Raw genomic sequence first — 23,556 nt, 5'->3', positions numbered from 1 at the left:
ACTCTATGGCTGGGATATTTACTTATGTTTTTGATAAGTTACGGCTAATTCATCTTTTACACTTTAATCAATGTTTACATTGGGTATACAAATGTAACACAATGTGGATCTTTATTTTCGTACTATTATTTTATACTGTTTACCAATTATGCAAATGTATTAATGATGTCATGTCACTTATGATCTACTCTATTAGAATGAGCCATGCCCACTGTTGTATAGCTTGAGAAAGAACAGATAGTAGCTTTGAAACGTTACACTGTATTTTTTTCACTGATGGGTAAATAAATCATTAAGATACTACTGCTCCCCTCTTTTGGTTATGCATAATGTCATGGTATGTAGCTTTATGTTGTGATCTCTTCTTCGTTCACAGAAAGCCAATCGTTTTGCTCTTGCTCCATTTAATTTGACCTTTTCTCTGTACCCTGTATGCATCTCTCAGCAGTATTGATTTCCGATAGGCTGTTTAGTACGGGCATAATGAGGAATGACTACCATGATGAAAGCCGGGTAGAATAGCTCACAGTAGGAGGGAGTAGCACATTTTTCTACAGCTGTTGTACAGCAAGTGCCTGCTGCTCCGATGATCTTGTAGTGTGTCATTACTAATTGTACATTACCTCACATCTGTACCAGTGCCACGTGCCAGCCTACAAGGAGAGAGAGGCTACTCATTACTTATTAATGGTCTGAGTTCTAAATTTAGCTGTAGTCTAGTCATGGCCAGCTCAGTATACAATGTGCCCTGAACAATGAGGTCTGGACTTGTAAAGTCTCCGTTTGGTGTGCTGTCTGTTAAGTCATGCTGCCTGGCAGAATTTTGTAAAAAGAAACTAAAACCCTTTTCCCTTTTCTGCTCAGATAGAGAAATTGGATCTGGCACAAAGACATCAGCAGGCAGGAAGCCTGGCGTGGCAGAGATGACAGAGCACTCACTTCCTGATGTCAGCACAGCAGGCAACCTGACCAGGGTAGCTGATCATCAAGCTGTGCCCGGAATGAGCCACATGGAGGAGGAGCAGCAGTTTATCACTTGTGGAACAACCTTAGAGTCAACCATCCAGTCCTTGGGGACAGGAGGCAGGGCTAAACCTGACAGCAGCTTTCCTTCTGGGGATGCTGGGAAGAATAACAACCTCCTGCAACCAGAAGCAACACCACTCGACAATAATGTGTCAGAAATAGAAGCGCTCTCCCAGGACAGGACAGAAGAACCAGCTGGGAACCCAATGGTAGACAAATTAATAACCACATCTGCAGATCACTCAGATTGTGCCCTGGATACGCAGGATGATGGTACAGGAGGGAGTAGTTCCTTAGAATGCACGAGTCCCATCCAGTCTGTCCACAACGTGAGCAGCTCCGAACAGCATTACTCAGCCGCAGGAGATGGAGATACAAAAAGGATTATTAATACAGAGAGCCAAGTAGTGGAACCAGGACTTTGCCCAAAAGACAGTGCTAGTCCGAAATGCCTGGAAGAACTGAACAAGTCTCAGCGTCAAGCAACAGTTGAGTTCATAGCAAGTCTTCTCAACGGGGACCTGAAAGATAGTGAGAATTTCCTGGCGCACTTGGATTTCCAGGAGGAGACTTTATCTGAAGAAGAAATGTCACCAAGCCCAGGGGAATCAGTCTTGGGGGACAATCTTCTTTCACTAGATGAACTAGCAAAAAGGATAGAGATAGAGGAGGTAAGTTGTTACATTCAAAAGCTTATAGAACACTAGTAATCTGTTATCTTTGTCTAGTAGTAAAGAGATTACTTTGAAAAACTTTAGCATGTCTAGTGGATGCTCTGTTTAACCCTATATGCAGAATGGAATGCTCCTTAAAATAAGAAAAAATTCTTTGCAGAACAATGTGTCATCATAAGAATTTTCCGTGGACCTGCATAACCGATGAGCATGTACATATACATTAAACAAACACACCTTTCTTCTCTTTACACTTAATGTAATAGAATTTATTCAATATTGTGTTACCTGGGACAATTGAAGTCTCTTGTAGTTAATCCTGATAATACACTGCTCAAAAAAATAAAGGGAACACTAAGATAACACATCACTAGATCTGAATGAATGAACTAATCTTATGAAATACTTTCGTCTTTACATAGTTGAATGTGCTGGCAACAAAATCACACAAAAATTATCAATGGAAATCTAATTTTTCAACCCATGGAGGTCTGCATATGGAGTCACACTCAAAATCAAAGTGGAAAAGCACACTACAGGCTGATCCAACTTTGATGTAATGTCCTTAAACAAGTCAGAATGAGGCTCAGTAGTGTGTTTGGCCTCCACGTGCCTGTATGACCTCCCTACAATGCCTGGGCATGCTCCTGAGGGATGTCCTGCCAGACCTGGACTAAAGCATCCATCAACTCCTGGACAGTCTGTGGTGCAACATGGCGTTGGGTGATGGAGCGAGACATGATGTCCCAGATGTGCTCAATCGGATTCAGGTCTGGGGAACGTGTGGGCAGGAACTGCAGGAACTCTTGTAGGATCTGCTGACACACTCCAGCCACATGAGGTCTAGCATTGTCTTGCATCAGGAGGAACCCAGGGCCAACCGCACCACATATGGTCTCACAAGGGGTCTGAGATTTTATCTCTGTACCTAATGGCAGTCAGGCTACCTCTGGCAAGCACATGGAGGGCTGTGCGGCCCCCCCAAAGAAATGCTACCCCACATCATTACTGAACCACCACCAAACCGGTCATGCTGGAGGATGTTACAGGCAGCAGAACTTACTCCTTGGCGTCTCCAAACTCTTGTCACATCTGCTCAGTGTGAACCTGCTTTCATCTGTGAAGAGCACAGGGCCCAGTGATTAATTTGCCAACCTTGGTGTTCTCTGGCAAATGCCTAACGTCCTGCACGGGGTTGGGCTGTAAGCACAACCTCCACCTGTGGATGTGCGGCCCTCATACCATGCTTATGGAGTCTGTTTCTGACATTTTAATGGACACATGCACATTTGTGGCCAGCAGAAGGTCATTTTGCAGGGCTCTGACAGTGCTCCTCCTGCTCCTCCTTACACAAAGGCAAAGGTAGTTGTTCTGCTGCTGGGTTGTTGCCCTCCTACGGCCTTCTCTACATCTCCTGATGTACTGGCCTGTCTCCTGGTAGCACCTCCATGCTCTGGACACTGCTGACAGATACAGCAAACCTTCTTGCCACAGCTCGCATTGATGTGCCATCCTGGATGATCTGCCCTACCTGAGCCACTTGTGTGGGTTGTAGATTCTCAAGCTACCACTAGAGTGAAAGCACTGCCAGCATTCAAAAGTGACCAAAACATCAGCCAGGAAGCATAGGAACTGAGAAGTGGTCTGTGGTGACCACCTGCAGAACCACTCCTTTATTGGGAGTGTCTTGCTAATTGCCTATAATTTCTACCTGTTGTCTGTTCCATTTGCACAACAGCATGTGAAATTGATTGTCAATCAGTGTTGCTTCCTGAGTGGACAGTGAGATTTCACAGAAGTGTGATTGACTTGGAGTTACATTGTGTTGTTTAAGTGTTCCCTTTATTTTTTTGAGCAGTGTATAACAAATGATAGACTACTATGTAGCTAGTGACGTCTGCTAGAAGCAGTGTGTCCAATGACATTCATTACCTCAAGTCAAGTTATATTTATAAGGACAGAACAGGCATGTGCAAACTTGTATAGATTTAGTCAGTCCAGAAGCAGAACTTCTATATAGAAGAACTTCTATTGACATTAAAGGGGTAGTCCAGTGGTGAAAAACTTATCCCCTATCCTAAAGATGGGGGATAAGTTTCAGATCGCGGGGGGTCCGACCTCTGGGGCCCCCCGCGATCTCTCTGTACGGGGCCCCGGCTCACTGGCCAGATAGCGGGTGTTGACCACCGCACAAAGCGGCGGCCGACACGCCCCCTCAATACATCTCTATGGCAGAGCCGGAGATTGCCGAAGATATATTTTTTCAAGCGTGTCTTTGCAGCTGTTTCTGAGGCCCTAATTAAAAAATCTTGCTCTTTTTTTTTTCCAATTCAGAAAATTGGAGAAAAAATAAATAAAAAAAATACACCTGCATTTTTTTAACGCAGTGTGAACATTGCCTTCTAGAAAAAAATAAATAAATAAGAACTAGTTGTGTATTTCCTACCACCTTGGCAATTACTGGTTTTGTTGGATCTGTTCCATTTTCAAGTGACTTTTGCGTTTACTTACACTAGATTATTGTAGATTAAAAAAAAAAAATGGAAAAAAAAAATACAGTGGTTCCTCAACATACGATGGTAATCCGTTCCAAATGGACCATCGTTTGTTGAAACCATCGTATGTTGAGGGATCCGTGCAAAGTATAGGACAGTGGTCTACAACCTGCGGACCTCCAAATGTTGCAAAACTACAACACCCAGCATGCCTGGACAGCCAATGGCTGTCCGGGCATGCTGGGAGTTGTAGTTTTGCAACATCTGGAGGTCTGCAGGTTGAAGACCACTGGTATTGGAGGTTATACTCACCTGTCCCCACCGCTTCGGACTGTCACCGCTGCCCTCGATGTCGCCGTCCATCGCTGTCGCGCGTCCCCGGGGTGTCCCTGACGCTCCGGCAAGGCCTCTGCTTCCCCGGCATCCTCGCTCTCCGTCGCCGCCATCACGTCGCTACGCACGCCGCTCCTATTGGATGACGGGACGACGTGCGCAGCGACGTGATAACGACGATGGAGAACGCCGACGATGCAGGGGATCCCGAAGAGGACGCGCCAGAGCCCCGAGGACAGGTAAGTGATTGTCAGCAGACCACACGGGGCACCGTAAACAGCTATCCGGTGGCAGCTGAAGCAGTCAGCACTGCCGGATAGCCGTTTATGCGATGGCCCCGACATACAAAAGCATCGTATGTTGATGCTGCCTTCAACATGCCATGGCCTCTGAGAGGCCATCGTATGTTGAAATGATCGTATGTCGGGGCCATCGTAGGTCGGGGGTCACTGCACACACCACAGAGCTTAGCAGTGTGAGGAATTGTGAATGCAGTAATATAATGCTCAGGGAATAAGTAAATACTGTTTGCAGTGTTATCAGCGTTGTATGTAAATAACGTCTGAGATGTAAACGATAAAACACTGCTCAAAGGTTAACGGGCACTTTCTCATGTTTTAAGTGTAGTAGGTTTTATTGGAGTAGCTTTTTAGCCTTGTTAACAACGTGGCATTGCAGTAAGCTATAGTCCTCATTCAGCAGACCTAAGGGGGTTATCAACGCTGTAAAAATTGATCATCAAGCTTAGATGGGTGTCCAACTCCCCCACGGATCAGTTATATGAAGCCACCACAGCATTCATGCAACTGCTGCAGCCTCTCCAATGTTTACTTGTCCTTCAATCCCCATGCTTCTAGCAGAGGCAGAGCAAAGAACTGCCCAGGTAATTTGCAGTACTTTTCACCACCACCAATAAAAGAGCAGCGTTTGCAAGGAGTGCGAATAAACATTGGAGAGGCTGGATGCCACAGCCCTTTTAACTCTTCCTGATAGGGGGTTTTTGACATTTTGCACCTCTGTTAGCCAATATAAAATTGCATGCTTAAAAAAAAAACAACAGGAATGTGCCAATCAATTTTGCATGCAAATTAAATTGGGGGTTACATAGGTATATGTTTCCATATCTCTGTACAAACTGTAACCAATTAACTGTAAATCCCCAAACTTAATACTAACTCTATCCCTAACCTGAAGATCTGGGTGGTGGCGTCAAGAAAAGCCAGAGGGGTAAGAGGGTGAGCAAATTATTACTCAAGTATTACTCTCTGTCAAGGGAAACTGGGTCACCTAAACAAAAGACCATGTTACACCCCCCTCCCTCCCTGGGGGGATCCAAAGTCATACAGACACAGCCTCCCCTTGTCCTTTTCCACACCGCTAAAGTAAAAGCTAAATGCACTAAAATGTTAGCTGTGTAAAAGCTACAGTCATAAATCTAGACTTATTTTAAAGCATTTTATTTAAAATGAAGCTCTATTTTATACAGCCTGAAATAATGCAGTTTGAAGTTGAGACGTATCCCATATATCTCCTTCCTTGGCCGTATGAGATATGTTCTTGGAAGGGTTAATAGAGGGCTAGTAGACAAAGGTTTTGGGAGTCAGACCCCCACTGATCTAGTATCGATATAGGGGGACATTTATTAATGTTTGCTTATGTATTCCTTTTTTTTGTTATTATTTTCTTACAATTTTTTTGCTTATGTGCGACTCATTTATCAACTGCTTTCGTTCACTTAAGCCCTTTATTTTTATTTTTTTTTTGCTTTGGTAGTGGCTTTTTCTGCTCCATTTCTGAGCTGGAGTAAATTTAGTATGTTTTTTCATGCGATGCGACTTTTTTGCGACTTTCGCACTTGATAAATCTCTGACCACTGCAAGTCAAAAATCAATTTTTGCTTTGGTAAGCAAGATTTTTATTTTTTGCTTAGGACACTGAACAAGCAAAAAGTCGCAGAAAAAAGCGTAGGCGCACATGCGACAATTTTGCGTCAATTTTAAGCAAAGAAAACCTACTAAATGCTTTGATAAATGTCCCCAATAGAGAATAGGCCATAACTTTTTACTATAGTGGGTTTTAGTAAGCAAGAGGGTCCCTACCACTTGCTTTGCAGGTAGGAATAAACCAGCATGGGATTTAATCGAAGGAGACTGCAGCTAAATATATATATATATATATATATATATATATAATATATATATATATATATATATATATAATATATGTGTGTGTATGAAAAAATTATGTATGTATTTTATATAAGGTTTTTTTTTATTTTCCGGTGTGTTATATATAATATGGGGGGCAACCATCTTACATGAGCTTCTTATGAGAACATTTGGCACTAACTCTATTTTACTTCTTTGGGAGAAGTTTCTAGAGATACTCTGTGACCTATAACTAGGTCATTGTGTAGATGAGGGGAACTCCGACCACCACCTACTGTGAATGGCCTGATCCCATCTTATCTATATGGTGTCTCCATTTACATAACGATCTTTACAAAACTATTATTATGCTTAATGGCTAGAATAAAAACTGCAATATTTCACAATCGTTTGTAAGAATAGTTCATGAAATAGAAAATAAAAGAAAAAATATCACCAATTATTTTATTTTATTTTATTTTTAAACGTCATTTTAACAATGGGTGATTTTCTGATGACACATTTAAGGTTCCTTTACCCCCTGCATTTTACATCAGTAGAAACTTATATTTCCAAATATGTTTTCAAAATATTTTCTAAAACTGTTGCAGTAAAGATTAAGGGTAAATTCACACAGGACAGAAATGCCATAAATTTTACCTGCAGATCTGCAGCAGATTATACTACCAGGCAAGTGGGTAAGATCTTACACATCTCATGTACATGCTGTGAAAATTTTCTATACAGAAATTGACATATGTTGCTGCTTTTAAAAATAAAGCTTGTCAATTTTTGTTGTGGATTTTCACTACGGACGTCATTCCTATTCAGTGTGGAAATAGTAAAAGCGCCGATAAATCCACAGCAAAATCTATATGTATCTATAGAAGACAGCAACCGATCCTTTAAGTCCTGTATGTTGCACAGTGGGGCCTCCATGGATCAGACTTGTTTTTCCAGTTGTTTACCTTGAGCTGTCATTTTTTTCTAACCATTCCTGAACCAACTTTGCAGTTTAGCTGGAGCATTATCATCTTATAACAGAAGCCACTGGTATTCACAGGATAGATGATAAACAGCTGATTGGTGGAGATCTGAATGCTGGGATCCCCAATATTTATGAAGAACCCTTGTTCCCAAGGTATATGGCATGGTACCATGTATACTCATCTGTTTGGACTTTTGAGGATAGTAGAGTACAGGGCTGGGCTATCCTTGGAAGTCATATAGACACTGGCGTTACTGGTTTATTCACCCACGGGACTTCCATTGTCATGATCAGTTATGATCCTTGGAGGGTCAAAATGTTGCTTTTATAATTCGGAGACACAAAAAAAATGAAAGCTTTTGTTGCTGGATGCTGTCAGTCATGTTTTTACTTTGATGACCCTTTTAAAGAGAAATAACTTGTCAACAGATTTTGACATATTTAACGTTATAAGTGTTATATATGGTAAAATCTTCCTCACCATCCTCGGGAGATGTTCCTGCCCTCAGGGATGGCAAGGACATATAGTCTAAAAGTGTTCCCCGCCGACTCCATAAGTAGTGGCCTGGGCTGGGAGCTATATTCACTTAGTCCAGCTGCTTCAGCTGTAATCACGCCTCCTCAGTGTGATTGACAGCCCAGATACGGCCCGCATCATTGCTCTGCTCTGTCTTATTAGGGAGCAGAGCGGTGGGGAGGGCTGTCAATAACATTGAAGGGGGTGTGATTTCAGCTGGTACAATGGGACTAGCTGAATATAGCTACCTGCCCTGGTGACTACTTACAGGGCAGGGGAGACTCTCTAACCTTATATCCTCACCATCCCTGCCGGACCGATCGTCCCCCGGGGATGGTGAGGAAGAAGATTTTACCATATACAGTGAGGCAAAAAAGTATTTAGTTAGCTACCAATTGTGCAAGTTCTCCCACTTAAGAAGATGAGAGGCCTGTAATTGTCATCATAGGTATACCTCAACTATGACATAATGAGAAAAAAAAAATCCTTAAAATCACATTGTCTGATTTTGAAGAATTTATTTGCAAACACCTGTCCACAACCTCAAACAGTCGCACTCCAAACTCCACTATGGCCAAGACCAAAGAGATGTCGAAGGCCACCAGAAACAAAATTGTAGACCAGCACCAGGCTGGGAAGATTGAATCTTCAATAGGCAAGCAGCTTGGTGAAGAAATCAACTGTGGGAGCAATTATTAGAAAATGGAAGACATACAAGACCATTGATAATCTCCCTCAATCTGGGGCTCCACGCAAGATCTCACCACATGGTGTCAAAATTATCAAAAATCCCAGAACCACACGGGGGGACCTAGTGAATGACCTGCATAGAGCTGGGATCAAAGTAACAAAGGCTACTATCAGTAACACACTACGCCGCCAGGGGCTCAAATCATGCAGTGCCAGACATGTACCCCTGCTTAACCCAGTGCATGTCCAGGCTCCTTTGAAGTTTGCTAGAGAGCATGTGGATGATCCAGAAGAGGATTGGGAGAATGTCAGCTGAAACAAAGTAGAACTTTTTTGTTAAAACTCAACTCGTCATGTTTGGAGGAGAAAGAATGCTGAGTTGCATCCACAGAACACCATACCTACTGTGAAGCATGGGGGTGGAAACATCAAGCTGTTTTTCTGCTAAGGGACCAGGACGACTGATCCGTGTAAAGGAAAGAATTAATGGGGCCATGTATCATGAGATTTTGAGTGAAAACCTCCTTCCATCAGAAAGGGCATTGAAGATAAAACATGGCTGGGTCTTTCAGCATGACATTGATCCCAAACACTCCGCCTGGGCAATGAACCAGTGGCTGCGTAAGAAGCATTTCAAGGTCCTCGAGTTGCCTAGCCAGTCTCCAGATCTCAACCCCATAGAAAACCTTTGAAGTATACCTATGATGGAAATTACAGGCCCCTCTCATCTTTTTAAGTGGGAGAACTTGCACAATTGGTGACTGACTGACTAAATACTTTTTTGCCCCACTGTATAACATGATTTCATGCTTAGATATTTAACATCTGATGGGCCGTGCCATGTATGCTCATGTGCATAAGGCCTTGGGGTAAACCAACATTTCCCAATAGAGGTGTATAGAGACCCTCTAATAAAATGGGGTGAGAAATAGCATATTATTTAAATATGATTTTATGGCAATTGTATCCAGAGTTTTATATCACAAATTATTACACCGTTTGCATGAAGTATGACAACGTTCCAGATACATTTCTGCTTGTGACAATGTAACAGGGCATTTTCTTATGGCATTCAGTTCAGCACAAGTAACAGGACATCTCTTCTACTAAAAATCTGCATAGCTTGAAAAGTAGAGTCAAATGATATGATCCCATTTGTGTTTGATGTCTGGACATCTTGACCTAAGAATGTGCTTATATAATGAAGTTATATACTCTGTCAAGCATAAAGAAGATCCTATCATTACACAGACAGACATAAAATATGTTCTCATCTGTTCTGGTTAATGATCTCCATGCTTCTTGCCTGGTCTTGTTATTCCTAGCAAAGGCCATATCCTTGATAAGATGTTCACAGGGATAGATATCTCCCCTAACAAATGCAGAAGCATGCATGCAGCAACAGGAAAGTACCGTATTACCTTATGCCACTTGTCTGCTTATTGCTGTATTGCATTGCTCTGGAAAAACAAGAAGATTCATCCTATAGACCAGTGTTTCAGGGTGTCCCCAGCTGTTGCAAAACTACAACTCCCAGCATGCCCAGACAGCCTTTGGCTGTCTGGGCATGCTAGGAGTTGTAGTATTGCAACAGCTGAAGGCACACTGGTAGGAAACACTGCTATTGAAATATGAAGCAACATTAAGATTGTTTACCTGAAGATCATGTCCCAGATCATAGAGCCTGACAGATACTACTGTATCTTTTGATACATCTTAAAGGGGTTATCCAGCATAAGGTGATTTTAGTACGTACCTGGCAGACAGTAATGGACATGCTTAGGAAGGATCTGTGCTTGTCTTGGGGCTAAATGGCTATGTTGTGAGATTACCATATCACTGTTGCTAGCTTTTTGTAAACTTTTATTTCCTGTTTTCAGTTTTCTTGTTTGCCTACAAATCCCATGATTCCATTTTCCTCCTTCCCGCACATCCGCTACCCCACCCATTGAAACATAAATGAGCTGCAGACCTGTGTTTTTCAATCAGGGTGCCTCCAGCTGTTGAATTACTTGCAGATCTCTCCACCCATTGAAGCAGACAGGCTCCCTGTTATCAGCTGACTAGTGAGTCAGGTCTCGACCGCATTGCAAGCTGGGAAAAATCCGAGACAGCAGTCATTTTGTATGCTGTTATAAATAAATATTGAGGTGAAAATCACATAAGAATTGTGAGAAAACCGTCACACACAGGTAAAGACACTATAATATGGACTACACTAACTTTACATCCCCTGTAGCATAGTCAAATTAAAAAAATCCTGGAATACCCCTTTAATGTGTAGTTTGTGGCAAGGTCTGCAGCTGAAAATTTCTATTACATTTAGTGTGTACCCAGCCTAAAAGTTTCATTGATAGACATCTTTAGGCTTGGATAACCCATATTGAAGTTTTCCACTGCTTATATCGCCACAAATCCTTGTCTTACAGATGTCCTGAGAATACTGATCTAAAGGTCCAGATTAAGCACATTTAATACCTCCCAGTTGGTGCATTAAAATAGCTGACCACATGTGCTCCCTCCTCAGAAGGGTCAAGTGACACACTACCCTACTAACCTGACTAGCATGAAACCTAAAGAGCAATGTTTCCAAGGAGCCCGGGTGCATCCTTAAAGGGGTATTCCAGGATTTTTTTTTTATTTGACTATGCTACAGGGGCTGTGAAGTTAGTGTAGTTCATAATATAGTGTCTGTACCTGTGTGTGACGATTTTCTCACAATTCTTATTTGATTTTCACCCCAATATTTATTTTTAACAGCATACAAAATGACTGTTGTCTCAGATTTTTCCCAGGTTGTAATGTGGCCAGACCTGACTCACTAGTCAGCTGATGACAGGGAGCCTGTCTGCTTCACTGGGTAGAGGGATCGCTTGGTGGGAGAGAGATCAATTTGCAACTAACGCAACTGCTGTAGGCACCCTGATTGAAAACCACAGGTCTTTTGAATGGATGCAGCTCATTTATGTTTCAATGGGTGGGGTGGCTGATGTGTGGGAAGGAGGAAAATGGAAATATGGGATTTGTAGACAAAAAAAGAAAAATCTAACAGGAAATACCAGTTCACAAAAAGCTGGCCACAGTGTTATGGTAATTTTACAACATAGCCATTTAGCCCCAAGACAAACGCAGATCCTTCCTAAGCATGTCTATTACTGTCTGCCAGGTACGTACTAAAATCACCTTATGGTGGATAACGCCTTTAAGCCGTCCTGTCATAGGTTAAGGGTGCTTATATTATAGGCTGTACTATCAGGAGCCCCATAGTACACAAATATTCAAGGAAAAAGAACCGCATTCTTAAGTGATGCCAATAGGGGTTATTTAGTTAGCTATTGTAGTGGCTTGTCTCTTGCATGATACAGTTAAAGGAGAACTCCGGAATAGGAAAATTATAGTCCATACTGCCGGCAGTAAAAAAAATAAACAGGTACATACCTTCCGCCTCTCCCCCGGTGCCTCTGGTAACCGGCTCCGGCCTCCACCGTGATCCTCTTCCTGGTTGCCGGTGGTCGGCGAGTCATACTTCGTCAATCACCAGCCGCGGCAAAGTCCCAACTCAGCCGGCGATAGGCTGAGCGGCAATGTGACGTTTTCGGCCCCAGCACCAGGTGTTGGTCTAGTGAAGAATTGTGTCTTGAAGTGTTCTCACACTGCCGCTCAGCCTATCGCCGGCCTAGTCGGGACTTCGCTGCGGCCGGTGATTGGCTGAGTGCAGTATGACTCGCCGACCAGCGGCAACCAGGAAGAGGATCGCGGCAGAGGCCGGAGCTGGTTACCGGAGGCACCGGGGGAGCAAAGGAAGGTATGTATCGGTTTATTTTTTTACTGCTGGCAGTATGGACATTAATTTTCCTATTTCGGAGTTCTCCTTTAACTTCCTGCTTGACAAAAGCCTATGGCCCATTTTTAAAATTGGCATTCCATAGGTTAATAAGCATGTTGAAAAAATTGTGCCAAATTTATTAAAAGGCACACACCTCCTAATTTGGCAAATCTTGGGCTGTCACACACTTAACACCATCTGAACCAATTAAGTTTATCTTGGTCTCAATTGGACCATCAGACATGGTTGCAGTAATCCATGTCTTTAGTCTGCTTGTCTTCAGCAAACTGTTTGCAGGTTTTCTCTTTACAAGAGAAAACGACAGCCATGCAGACCAATCTGATGTAGTGTACAGCGTATGGTCTGAGCACGGACAGGCTGACCCTCCCACCTTCATCCTCTGCAGAAATGCTGGCAGCATTCATACATCTATTTCACCAAGACACCATCTGCATATGATGCTGAGCATGTGCACTCAACTTCTTTGGTCAACCATGACAAAGCCTGTTCTGAGTGGCACATGTCTTGAGAAGTATGGTCTTAAGTGTCCTGCCAATCTTCTTATAGCCTAGGCCATAGAGCAACAATTCATTTCTTCAGATCTTAAGAGGGTTCTTTGCCATGAGGTGCCATGTTGAACTTCCAGTGACCAGTATTAGAGAGTGTAAAAGCGATAACACCAAATTTAAGACACCTGCTCCCCATTTACACTAACGAGTCACATGACACTGGGGAAGGAAAATGGCTAATTTGGCCCAATTTGGACATTTCCACTTATTTGTGTACTCGCTTTTGTTTCCAAGGTTTAGACGTGAATGGCTGTGTGTTGAGTTATTTTTTAGGGGACACAACATTAAACACTTATACAGACTGTACACTCACTACTTTACATTGTAGCAGAGTGTCATTTCTTTAGTGTTGTCACTTGAAAAGATATAAAAAAATATTTACAAAAATGTGAGGGGTGTACTCACTGAGAAATGCTGTAGATAAAATATATATACACACACTGTAGGCAGGCATGGATTTAAAGGGGTACTCCTGTGAAAACCTTTTTTCTTTTAAATCAACTGGTGGCAGAAAGTTAAACATATTTGTAAATGACTTCTATTAAAAAAAAATCCTAATCCTTCCTGTACTTATTAGCTGCTGAGTACTACAGAGGAAATTCTTTTCTTTTTGGAATGCTCTCTGATGACATCACGAGTTCTCTCTGCTGACGTTATTATAATAATAATAACACTTTATTTATTGTTGTCCTAAGTGGGATTTGAACCCAAGTCCCCAGCACTGCAAGGCAGCAGTGCTAACCACTGAGCCACCATGATGCCCTTAGTATACATCTGCTATGCATGGTTGCCAAAATGGACAGAGATGTCAGCAGAGAGCACTGTGCTCGTGATGTCATCAGTCTTCCAAAAAGAAAGGAATTTCCTCTGTAGCATTCAGCAGCTAATAAGTACTGGAAGGATTAAGATTTTTTAATAGAAGTAATTTACAAATATGTTAACATTTCTGCCACCAGTTGATTTAAAAGAAAAAAGGTTTTCACTGGAGTACCCCTTTTAGCACATTGGTGATGAACCACAAAGAAAATCTGGTATGATATCAGGCAATTACTATAATTGTTATTATTCAGTTTAGGTGACTTCTCTTTTTACTGTATATTAGTACTAGCTGAATACCCGGCGTTGCCCGGTTTTTCCTTCCTAATCCTTGTTGGGGAGGAAAATAAACAAAGGAGGAAGCTTATGACTTCATATCCTGTCCTCATATATTGTTGTCATATCCCAACCCCATATCCTGTCCTCATATCCTGACCTCCTATCCCGACATCATATCCCGACCTCATATCCCATCCTCACATCTCGTCCTCATATCCCGACCTCCTATCCCGACCTCCTATCCCGAACTCTTATCCCGACCTCCTATCCCGACCTCCTATCTCGACCTCCTATCTCGACCTCCTATCCCGTCCTCCTATCCCGTCCTGCTATCCCGACCTCCTATCCCGACCTCCTATCCCGTCCTGCTATCCCGACCTCCTATCCCGTCCTGCTATCCCGACCTCCTATCCCGACCTCCTATCCCGACCTCCTATCCCGACCTCCTATCCCGACCTCCTATCCCGACCTCCTATCCCGACCTCCTATCTCAACTCCCTATCCCGTCCTCCTATCCCGTCCTCCTATCCCGACCTCCTATCCCGTCCTCCTATCCCGTCCTCCTATCCAGACCTCCTATCCGGTCCTCATATCCCAACCTCCCAACTCGACCTCCTATCCCGACCATCCCGTCCTCCTATCTTGACCTCCTATCTCGACCTCCCATCCCGTCCTCATATTCCGACCTGTAATATGTGTACCAGGTATTGAAATATCTCCAGCCGTACAGATTTTATGTGGGAACATACATTTCCCATTGATTTGCATGGGACTTTAAACAAAACCCCCGACCCTCACAAATGGGGGTAGTTAAGGGTTAAATTAACTATCCTAAATTTTAAGTGGACATATAAGTAACATATGACCAAGTATTATCGAAATATTTCCAGCCTTTTGGAAGTTATGCAGTAACATATATTTCCCATAGACTTGTATAGGACTTTAAACATAAACCCCGCCCCTGGCAAATGGGGGTAAGTAAGGGTTAAATTACCTATCCTATGTTTGTTGTTGACATATAAGTAACATGTGTGCCAAGTTTCATGTTAATATCTTTAGCCGTTTGGAAGTTTTTGTGGAACATACCGTACATACACACACGTTGAGTTTTATATATATATATATATATAGATTAGTTGCCTGTTTGCTTGATTTGTAAGTTGCTCAGAACGAAGACTTTACTAGTTGCAATGTATATAAAAAATCATAGTTACAGACAGCAAGAGAGGAGTGAAACCAACGGATTTGGCTTCAAATGTGCTTATCCTATTACGAGCATGGTGTGTGATGCCAGCGTTATTAGGTGAGGTGTTTACCTATGGTGTGCCCTCAACTGATGGGCTCTGGTACAGAATAACATATTGCTAATTGTTTCATCATGTATATGTAATTATTGGTGAGACGCTGCAACAACCTTTATTGTTTACATATGTGATGAAAGGCATACCAGCCTGCCAACCTGAGAGGTCAGGGCTAAAGCAGGGGAATAAAACAGCCTTAGTGTATCAACTCCACAGACGGTAGTCCCCTATTCAAGAAGGGTTGTACCGATCCCCCAGATTCCCAATCCTCTTGTAGAAACTAAATATACAGCTTTTGCACAGAGCCATGATCTGGATATGCATGAGTGGTGAGCCCAGACAGCTATATTACAGCCTTATACAGGAACTCTATACAGTTATTTGTACCAGGATTGGATCCCATAGGAACAAAAAAGGGAAACATTTCGTCTCCTGTATAAAATTGTATCCTGAAAATAAAAATAAAAATCCCCAAAAGAAGGTGGCTGAAAGCCTATTGGAGATGGTCTGGACTCATAGCTGTAAGACTGGGTTCACACTGTATATTTCTTTTATGCTTGTAATATGTTTTTATTTTATTTTATTTATCCATCTATTAATGTTGAGGCTTTAAAATAAATAAACCTTTTATTGTACAGTGTGAACCCTGCCTGTTATGCTCCCATAACATAGGCCAGCTGATTGATCAGATGTATCTGCTGTAATTTCATACAGTAAATTTACAATTTATCTGAAAATTAAGATTAGTTATCTGTAGAAAAGTGTGTGTTTTGTACTCTACTTACTGTACAGAAGGAACGGTGTCACGGTTCGGCTGGCAGGAGGTGGATCCTCTGTGCCAGAGAGGGATTGGCGTGGACCGTGCTAGTGGACCGGTTCTAAGTTACTACTGGTATTCACCAGAGCCCGCCGCAAAGCGGGATGGTCTTGCAGCGGCGGTAGTAACCAGGTCGTATCCACTAGCAACGGCTCAACCTCTCTGACTGCTGAAGATAGGCGCGGTACAAGGGAGTAGACAAGAGCAAGGTCGGACGTAGCAGAAGGTCGGGGCAGGCAGCAAGGATCGTAGTCAGGGGCAACGGCAGGAGGTCTGGAACACAGGCTAGGAACACACAAGGAAACGCTTTCACTGGCACAATGGCAACAAGATCCGGCGAGGGAGTGCAGGGGAAGTGAGGTATACATAGGGAGTGCACAGGTGAACACACTAATTAGAACAACTGCGCCAATCAGTGGCGCAGTGGCCCTTTAAATCGCAGAGACCCGGCGCGCGCGCGCCCTAGGGAGCGGGGCCGCGCGCGCCGGGACAGGACCGACGGAGAGCGAGTCAGGTACGGGAGCCGGGGTGCGCATCGCGAGCGGGCGCCACCCGCATCGCGAATCGCATCCCGGCTGGAGGCGGTATCGCAGCGCACCCGGTCAGTGGATCCGACCGGGGCGCTGCAGTAGCGAGGATGTTGCGAGCGCTCCGGGGAGGAGCGGGGACCCGGAGCGCTCGGCGTAACAGTACCCCCCCCCCCCCTTGGGTCTCCCCCTCTTCTTGGAGCCTGAGAACCTGAGGACCAGACTTTTGTCTAGGATGTTGTCCTCAGGTTCCCAGGATCTCTCTTCAGGACCACAGCCCTCCCAATCAACCAAAAAATTTTTTTTTCCTCTGACCGTCTTGGAGGCCAGTATCTCCTTTACGGAGAAGATGTCAGAGGAACCGGAAACAGGAGTGGGAGAAACAAGTTTGGGAGAGAAACGGTTGATGATGAGTGGTTTAAGAAGAGAGACATGAAAGGCATTAGGAATACGAAGAGAAGGAGGAAGAAGAAGTTTGTAAGAGACAGGATTAATTTGGCACAAGATTTTGAAAGGACCAAGATAGCGTGGTCCCAGTTTGTAGCTGGGGACACGAAAGCGGACATATTTAGCGGAGAGCCATACCTTGTCTCCGGGAGAAAAAATGGGGGGAGCTCTTCTTTTCTTATCGGCAAACTTTTTCATGCGAGATGAAGCCTGTAAAAGAGAATTTTGGGTCTCTTTCCATATGGTGGAAAGGTCACGAGTCACTTCATCCACAGCGGGCAAACCAGAGGGCAAGGGAGTAGGGAGGGGGGGAAGAGGGTGACGACCGTACACCACGAAAAATGGGGATTTAGAAGAAGATTCAGAGACTCTGAAGTTGTACGAGAATTCGGCCCATGGTAGAAGATCTGCCCAGTCATCCTGGCGGGAGGAAACAAAATGCCGTAAATAGTCACCCAGGACCTGGTTAATTCTTTCTACTTGCCCATTGGATTGAGGATGATAAGCAGAAGAGAAGTTTAATTTAATCTTGAGTTGTTTACAGAGAGCCCTCCAGAATTTTGACACGAATTGGACGCCTCTATCCGAGACGATCTGCGTGGGCAAACCGTGAAGACGAAAAATGTGTACAAAAAATTGTTTTGCCAACTGAGGCGCTGAAGGAAGACCAGGAAGAGGAACAAAATGTGCCATCTTGGAAAATCGATCAACGACCACCCAAACAACAGTGTTGCCACGGGATGGGGGTAAGTCTGTAATAAAGTCCATACCAATCAGAGACCAAGGCTGTTCGGGGACAGGCAGAGGGTGAAGGAGACCAGCAGGCTTCTGGCGAGGAGTCTTATCCCGGGCACAGACAGTACAGGCCCGCACAAAATCAACAACATCCGTCTCCAGAGTCGGCCACCAATAGAAGCGAGAGATGAGTTGCAAGGACTTTTTGATGCCCGCATGGCCAGCGAGGTGGGAGGAGTGACTCCATTTGAGAATCCCGAGACGTTGGCGTGGAGAAACGAAGGTCTTCCCTGGAGGAGTTTGCCTGATGGAGGCTGGAGAAGTGGAGATCAGACAGTCAGGAGGAATGATGTGTTGCGGAGAGACCTCTACTTCCGAAGCATCCGAGGAACGAGAGAGAGCATCGGCCCTAATGTTCTTGTCGGCAGGGCGAAAATGAATTTCAAAGTTAAAACGGGCAAAGAACAAAGACCACCTGGCCTGGCGAGGATTCAGCCGTTGGGCAGACTGGAGATAGGAGAGATTCTTGTGGTCGGTGTAAATGATAACTGGAAATTTTGATCCCTCCAGCAGATGCCTCCATTCCTCAAGTGCCAATTTAATGGCCAGTAGTTCTCGATCCCCGATGGAGTAGTTCCTCTCCGCCGGAGAGAAGGTCCTAGAAAAAAAACCACAAGTAACAGCATGCCCGGAAGAATTTTTTTGTAGAAGGACCGCTCCAGCTCCCACTGAGGAGGCATCAACCTCCAATAGGAAGGGTTTAGATGGGTCAGGTCTGGAGAGCACGGGAGCAGAAGAAAAGGCAGACTTGAGCCGTTTAAATGCGTCTTCCGCTTGAGGGGACCAGGACTTAGGATTGGCATTTTTCTTGGTTAAAGCCACGATAGGAGCCACAATAGTGGAAAAATGAGGAATAAATTGTCTGTAATAATTGGCGAACCCCAAAAAACGTTGGATAGCACGGAGTCCGGAGGGGCGTGGCCAATCTAAGACGGCAGAGAGTTTATCTGGGTCCATTTGTAGTCCCTGGCCAGAAACCAAGTATCCTAGGAAAGGAAGAGATTGACATTCAAACAGACATTTCTCCATTTTGGCATAAAGTTGATTGTCTCGAAGTCTCTGAAGAACCATGCGGACATGCTGGCGGTGTTCCTCTAAGTTGGCAGAAAAAATCAGAATATCGTCCAGATACACAACAACACAGGAATATAAGAGATCACGAAAAATTTCATTAACAAAGTCTTGGAAGACGGCAGGGGCATGGCACAGGCCAAAGGGCATGACCAGATACTCAAAGTGTCCATCTCTAGTGTTAAATGCAGTTTTCCATTCGTCCCCCTCCCTGATGCGGATGAGATTATAAGCACCTCTTAAGTCCAGTTTGGTAAAGATGTGGGCACCTTGAAGGCGATCAAAGAGTTCTGAGATAAGAGGTAGGGGGTAGCGGTTCTTTACCGTGATTTTATTAAGTCCGCGGTAATCAATGCAAGGACGTAGGGAGCCATCTTTTTTGGACACAAAGAAAAATCCAGCTCCGGCAGGAGAGGAGGATTTGCGGATAAACCCCTTTTTTAAATTTTCCTGGATGTATTCAGACATAGCAAGAGTCTCTGGGGCGGACAGAGGATAAATTCTGCCCCGGGGTGGAGTAGTGCCCGGGAGGAGGTCAATAGGACAGTCATAAGGCCTGTGAGGAGGTAAAGTCTCAGCTTGTTTTTTGCAAAATACGTCAGCATAGTCCATATAAGCCTTAGGGAGACCGGTTACAGGGGGAACCTCAGGGTCACGGCAGGGAGTACTGGGAACCGGTTTAAGACAGTCCTTGAAACAAGAAGTACCCCAGCTCTTGATCTCTCCTGTGGACCAATCAAGGGTTGGGGAATGGCGTTGAAGCCACGGTAGTCCTAGGAGAATTTCGGAAGTGCAATTGGAGAGGACCAAAAACTCAATTTTTTCGTGATGAGGTCCGATGCACATTAGGAGGGGCTCCGTGCGGTAACGTACGGTACAGTCCAATCTTTCATTGTTAACACAATTGATGTAGAGGGGTCTGGCGAGACTGGTCACCGGGATGTTGAACCTGTTGATGAGAGAGGCCAAAATAAAATTTCCTGCAGATCCGGAATCCAAGAAGGCCATAGTAGAGAAGGAGAAGGTAGAGGCAGATATTCCCACAGGCACAGTAAGGCGTGGAGAAGCAGAGTTGACATCAAGAACTGTCTCACCTTTGTGCGGGGTCAGCGTACGTTTTTCCAGGCGGGGAGGATGGATAGGACAATCCTTCAGGAAGTGTTCGGTACCGGCACAGTACAGGCAAAGATTCTCCATGCGGCGTCGTGTCCTCTCTTGAGGTGTCAAGCGAGACCGGTCAACTTGCATAGCCTCCACGGCGGGAGGCACAGGAACGGATTGCAGAGGACCAGAGGAGAGAGGAGCCGAGGAGAAAAAACGCCTCGTGCGAACAAAGTCCATATCCTGGCGGAGCTCCTGACGCCTTTCGGAAAAACGCATGTCAATGCGAGTGGCTAGATGAATGAGTTCATGCAGGTTAGCAGGAATTTCTCGTGCGGCCAGAACATCTTTAATGTTGCTGGATAGGCCTTTTTTAAAGGTCGCGCAGAGGGCCTCATTATTCCAGGATAATTCGGAAGCAAGAGTACGGAATTGGATGGCGTACTCGCCAACGGAAGAATTACCCTGGACCAGGTTCAGCAGGGCAGTCTCAGCAGAAGAGGCTCGGGCAGGTTCCTCAAAGACACTTCGAATTTCCGAGAAGAAGGAGTGTACAGAGGCAGTGACGGGGTCATTGCGGTCCCAGAGCGGTGTGGCCCATGACAGAGCTTTCCCAGACAGAAGGCTGACTACGAAAGCCACCTTAGACCTTTCAGTAGGAAACTGGTCCGACATCATCTCCAAGTGCAGGGAACATTGTGAAAGAAAGCCACGGCAAAACTTAGAGTCCCCATCAAATTTATCCGGCAAGGATAGTCGTAGGCCGGAAGCGGCCACTCGCTGCGGAGGAGGTTCAGGAGCTGGCGGAGGAGATGATTGCTGAAGCTGTGGTAGTAGCTGCTGTAGCATCACGGTCAGTTGAGACAGCTGGTGGCCTTGTTGCGCTATCTGTTGCGACTGCTGGGCGACCACCGTGGTGAGGTCGGCGACAACTGGCAGTGGAACTTCAGCGGGATCCATGGCCGGATCTACTGTCACGGTTCGGCTGGCAGGAGGTGGATCCTCTGTGCCAGAGAGGGATTGGCGTGGACCGTGCTAGTGGACCGGTTCTAAGTTACTACTGGTATTCACCAGAGCCCGCCGCAAAGCGGGATGGTCTTGCAGCGGCGGTAGTAACCAGGTCGTATCCACTAGCAACGGCTCAACCTCTCTGACTGCTGAAGATAGGCGCGGTACAAGGGAGTAGACAAGAGCAAGGTCGGACGTAGCAGAATGTCGGGGCAGGCAGCAAGGATCGTAGTCAGGGGCAACGGCAGGAGGTCTGGAACACAGGCTAGGAACACACAAGGAAACGCTTTCACTGGCACAATGGCAACAAGATCCGGCGAGGGAGTGCAGGGGAAGTGAGGTATACATAGGGAGTGCACAGGTGAACACACTAATTAGAACAACTGCGCCAATCAGTGGCGCAGTGGCCCTTTAAATCGCAGAGACCCGGCGCGCGCGCGCCCTAGGGAGCGGGGCCGTGCGCGCCGGGACAGGACCGACGGAGAGCGAGTCAGGTACGGGAGCCGGGGTGCGCATCGCGAGCGGGCGATATCGCAGCGCACCCGGTCAGTGGATCCGACCGGGGCGCTGCTGTAGCGAGGATGTTGCGAGCGCTCCGGGGAGGAGCGGGGACCCGGAGCGCTCGGCGTAACAAACGGCACTACCCTGTGTACACAAAGTACAGGCTCAGGCTTTGTTTTAGTAGTTTAAGTTTAGAATTTATTTAAGTGAAACAAAATTTTGAGCTATATTAAAAGGACATTATATTATGTTCTTATGTTTACCGCTTAGCTAGTTTATAGTGTAGTTTTTGCTGCAAAAACAGCTTTGACCCGCGAGATACTGACTCCGCAAGACCTTTTTAAGGTGCCTTGTGATAGTTGGCACCAAGTCATTTGCAATAAGGACACGTCAGCAAAATTTTCTTCACTCTGAAAATCAGCTTAATTCTGTCCTATGTGTACTTTGTGACATCACACCCCGCCCCCTCAATGCAAGCCTATGGGATGGAGCGGGACAGGCACCATGCCCCCTCCCATAGACTTGCGTTGAAGGGGCGGGGCCGTGATGTCACGATACTCCGGCCCCCTAATGACAAGTTGGTGCTGCAGGAGAGATTGTGGGGGTCCCCAGCGGCGGGACCCCCGCGATCAGACATCTTATCCCCTATCCTTTGGATAGGGAATAAGATGTCTAGGGGCAGAGTACCCCTTTAAGGACCAGGCCAATTTTCGTTTTTGCGCCTTCATTTTTTCCTCCTCACCTTCTAAAAAAATCATAGCTCTTTCAGTTTTGCACCTACAGACCCATGTAAGGGCTTGTTTTTTACGTCACTAATTGTACTTTGTAATGACATCAGTCACTTCATAACAAAATCTACGGCAAACAAAATTAAAATATTTTTGGTGTGAAATTTGGTAAAAATGACACCTTATCTTTATTCCGTAGGTCCATACAGTTATAAAGATACCCAATTTATGTAGGTTTTATTTTACTACCTTAAAAAATTATAACTATATGCACCAAATTTAGTATGCTTTAAAATGTCATCTTCTGACCCCTATAACTTTTTTCTTTCCACATACTGTGCTATATGAGGGCTCATTTTTTGCGCTGTGATCTGTAGTTTTTATCAGTACCATTGTTGTTTTGATTGGACTTTTTGATTGCTTTTTATTTAATTTTTTTTACGGTATATGAAGTGACCAAAAATGAGCAATTTGTTTTTTTTTATTACATGTACACCATTGACCATGCGGTTTAATTAACCTTATATTTTAATAGTTTGGACACTTATGCATGCGGCAGTACCACATGCGATTATGTTTATTTTTGATTACATTATTTTATTTAAAAATGCAAAAAGGGGGTGATGCCGGCCAAAGAATGGGAAAAGGGTTAATGCTGGACGTCGGCCCATTCGGCCATGTTCGGCATTAACCGTGGGTCCTGGCTGCTCATAGCAACCGGGACCCAATGGGTATGAAGCGTGCTCAGCTTGTGAGCACGCTTCAAACCACGGTAGTGGGAGCAGGGTGTACAGGTATGCCCTCGGTCCTTAAGTTTTCAGTACATATGGTTGATAAAAAAAGAAGTGCCCTTTTAACTTGTTACTATAATTTCAAAAATGTTTTGACCTGTGACAGAGA

At 44.7% G+C, this 23,556-nt stretch overlaps 1 protein-coding gene across 2 annotated transcripts in view; it reads left to right on the top strand.

Annotated features, from left to right (window-relative positions):
- CNST (consortin, connexin sorting protein) overlaps positions 1–23,556 on the top strand; it is a 120,538-nt gene that overhangs the window by 79,309 nt on the left and 17,673 nt on the right. For both annotated transcript variants that reach the window (XM_056567166.1, XM_056567168.1), the window contains one exon: positions 865–1,697. In XM_056567166.1, the coding sequence (XP_056423141.1) occupies positions 865–1,697 (833 nt within the window). The remainder of the gene's footprint in view (positions 1–864; positions 1,698–23,556) is intronic.

This window comes from Hyla sarda, chromosome 3, assembly GCF_029499605.1.
Source record: "Hyla sarda isolate aHylSar1 chromosome 3, aHylSar1.hap1, whole genome shotgun sequence".
In the NCBI taxonomy this organism is placed as follows: domain Eukaryota; kingdom Metazoa; phylum Chordata; class Amphibia; order Anura; family Hylidae; genus Hyla; species Hyla sarda.
This window is presented reverse-complemented; position numbering and strand designations above follow the sequence as displayed.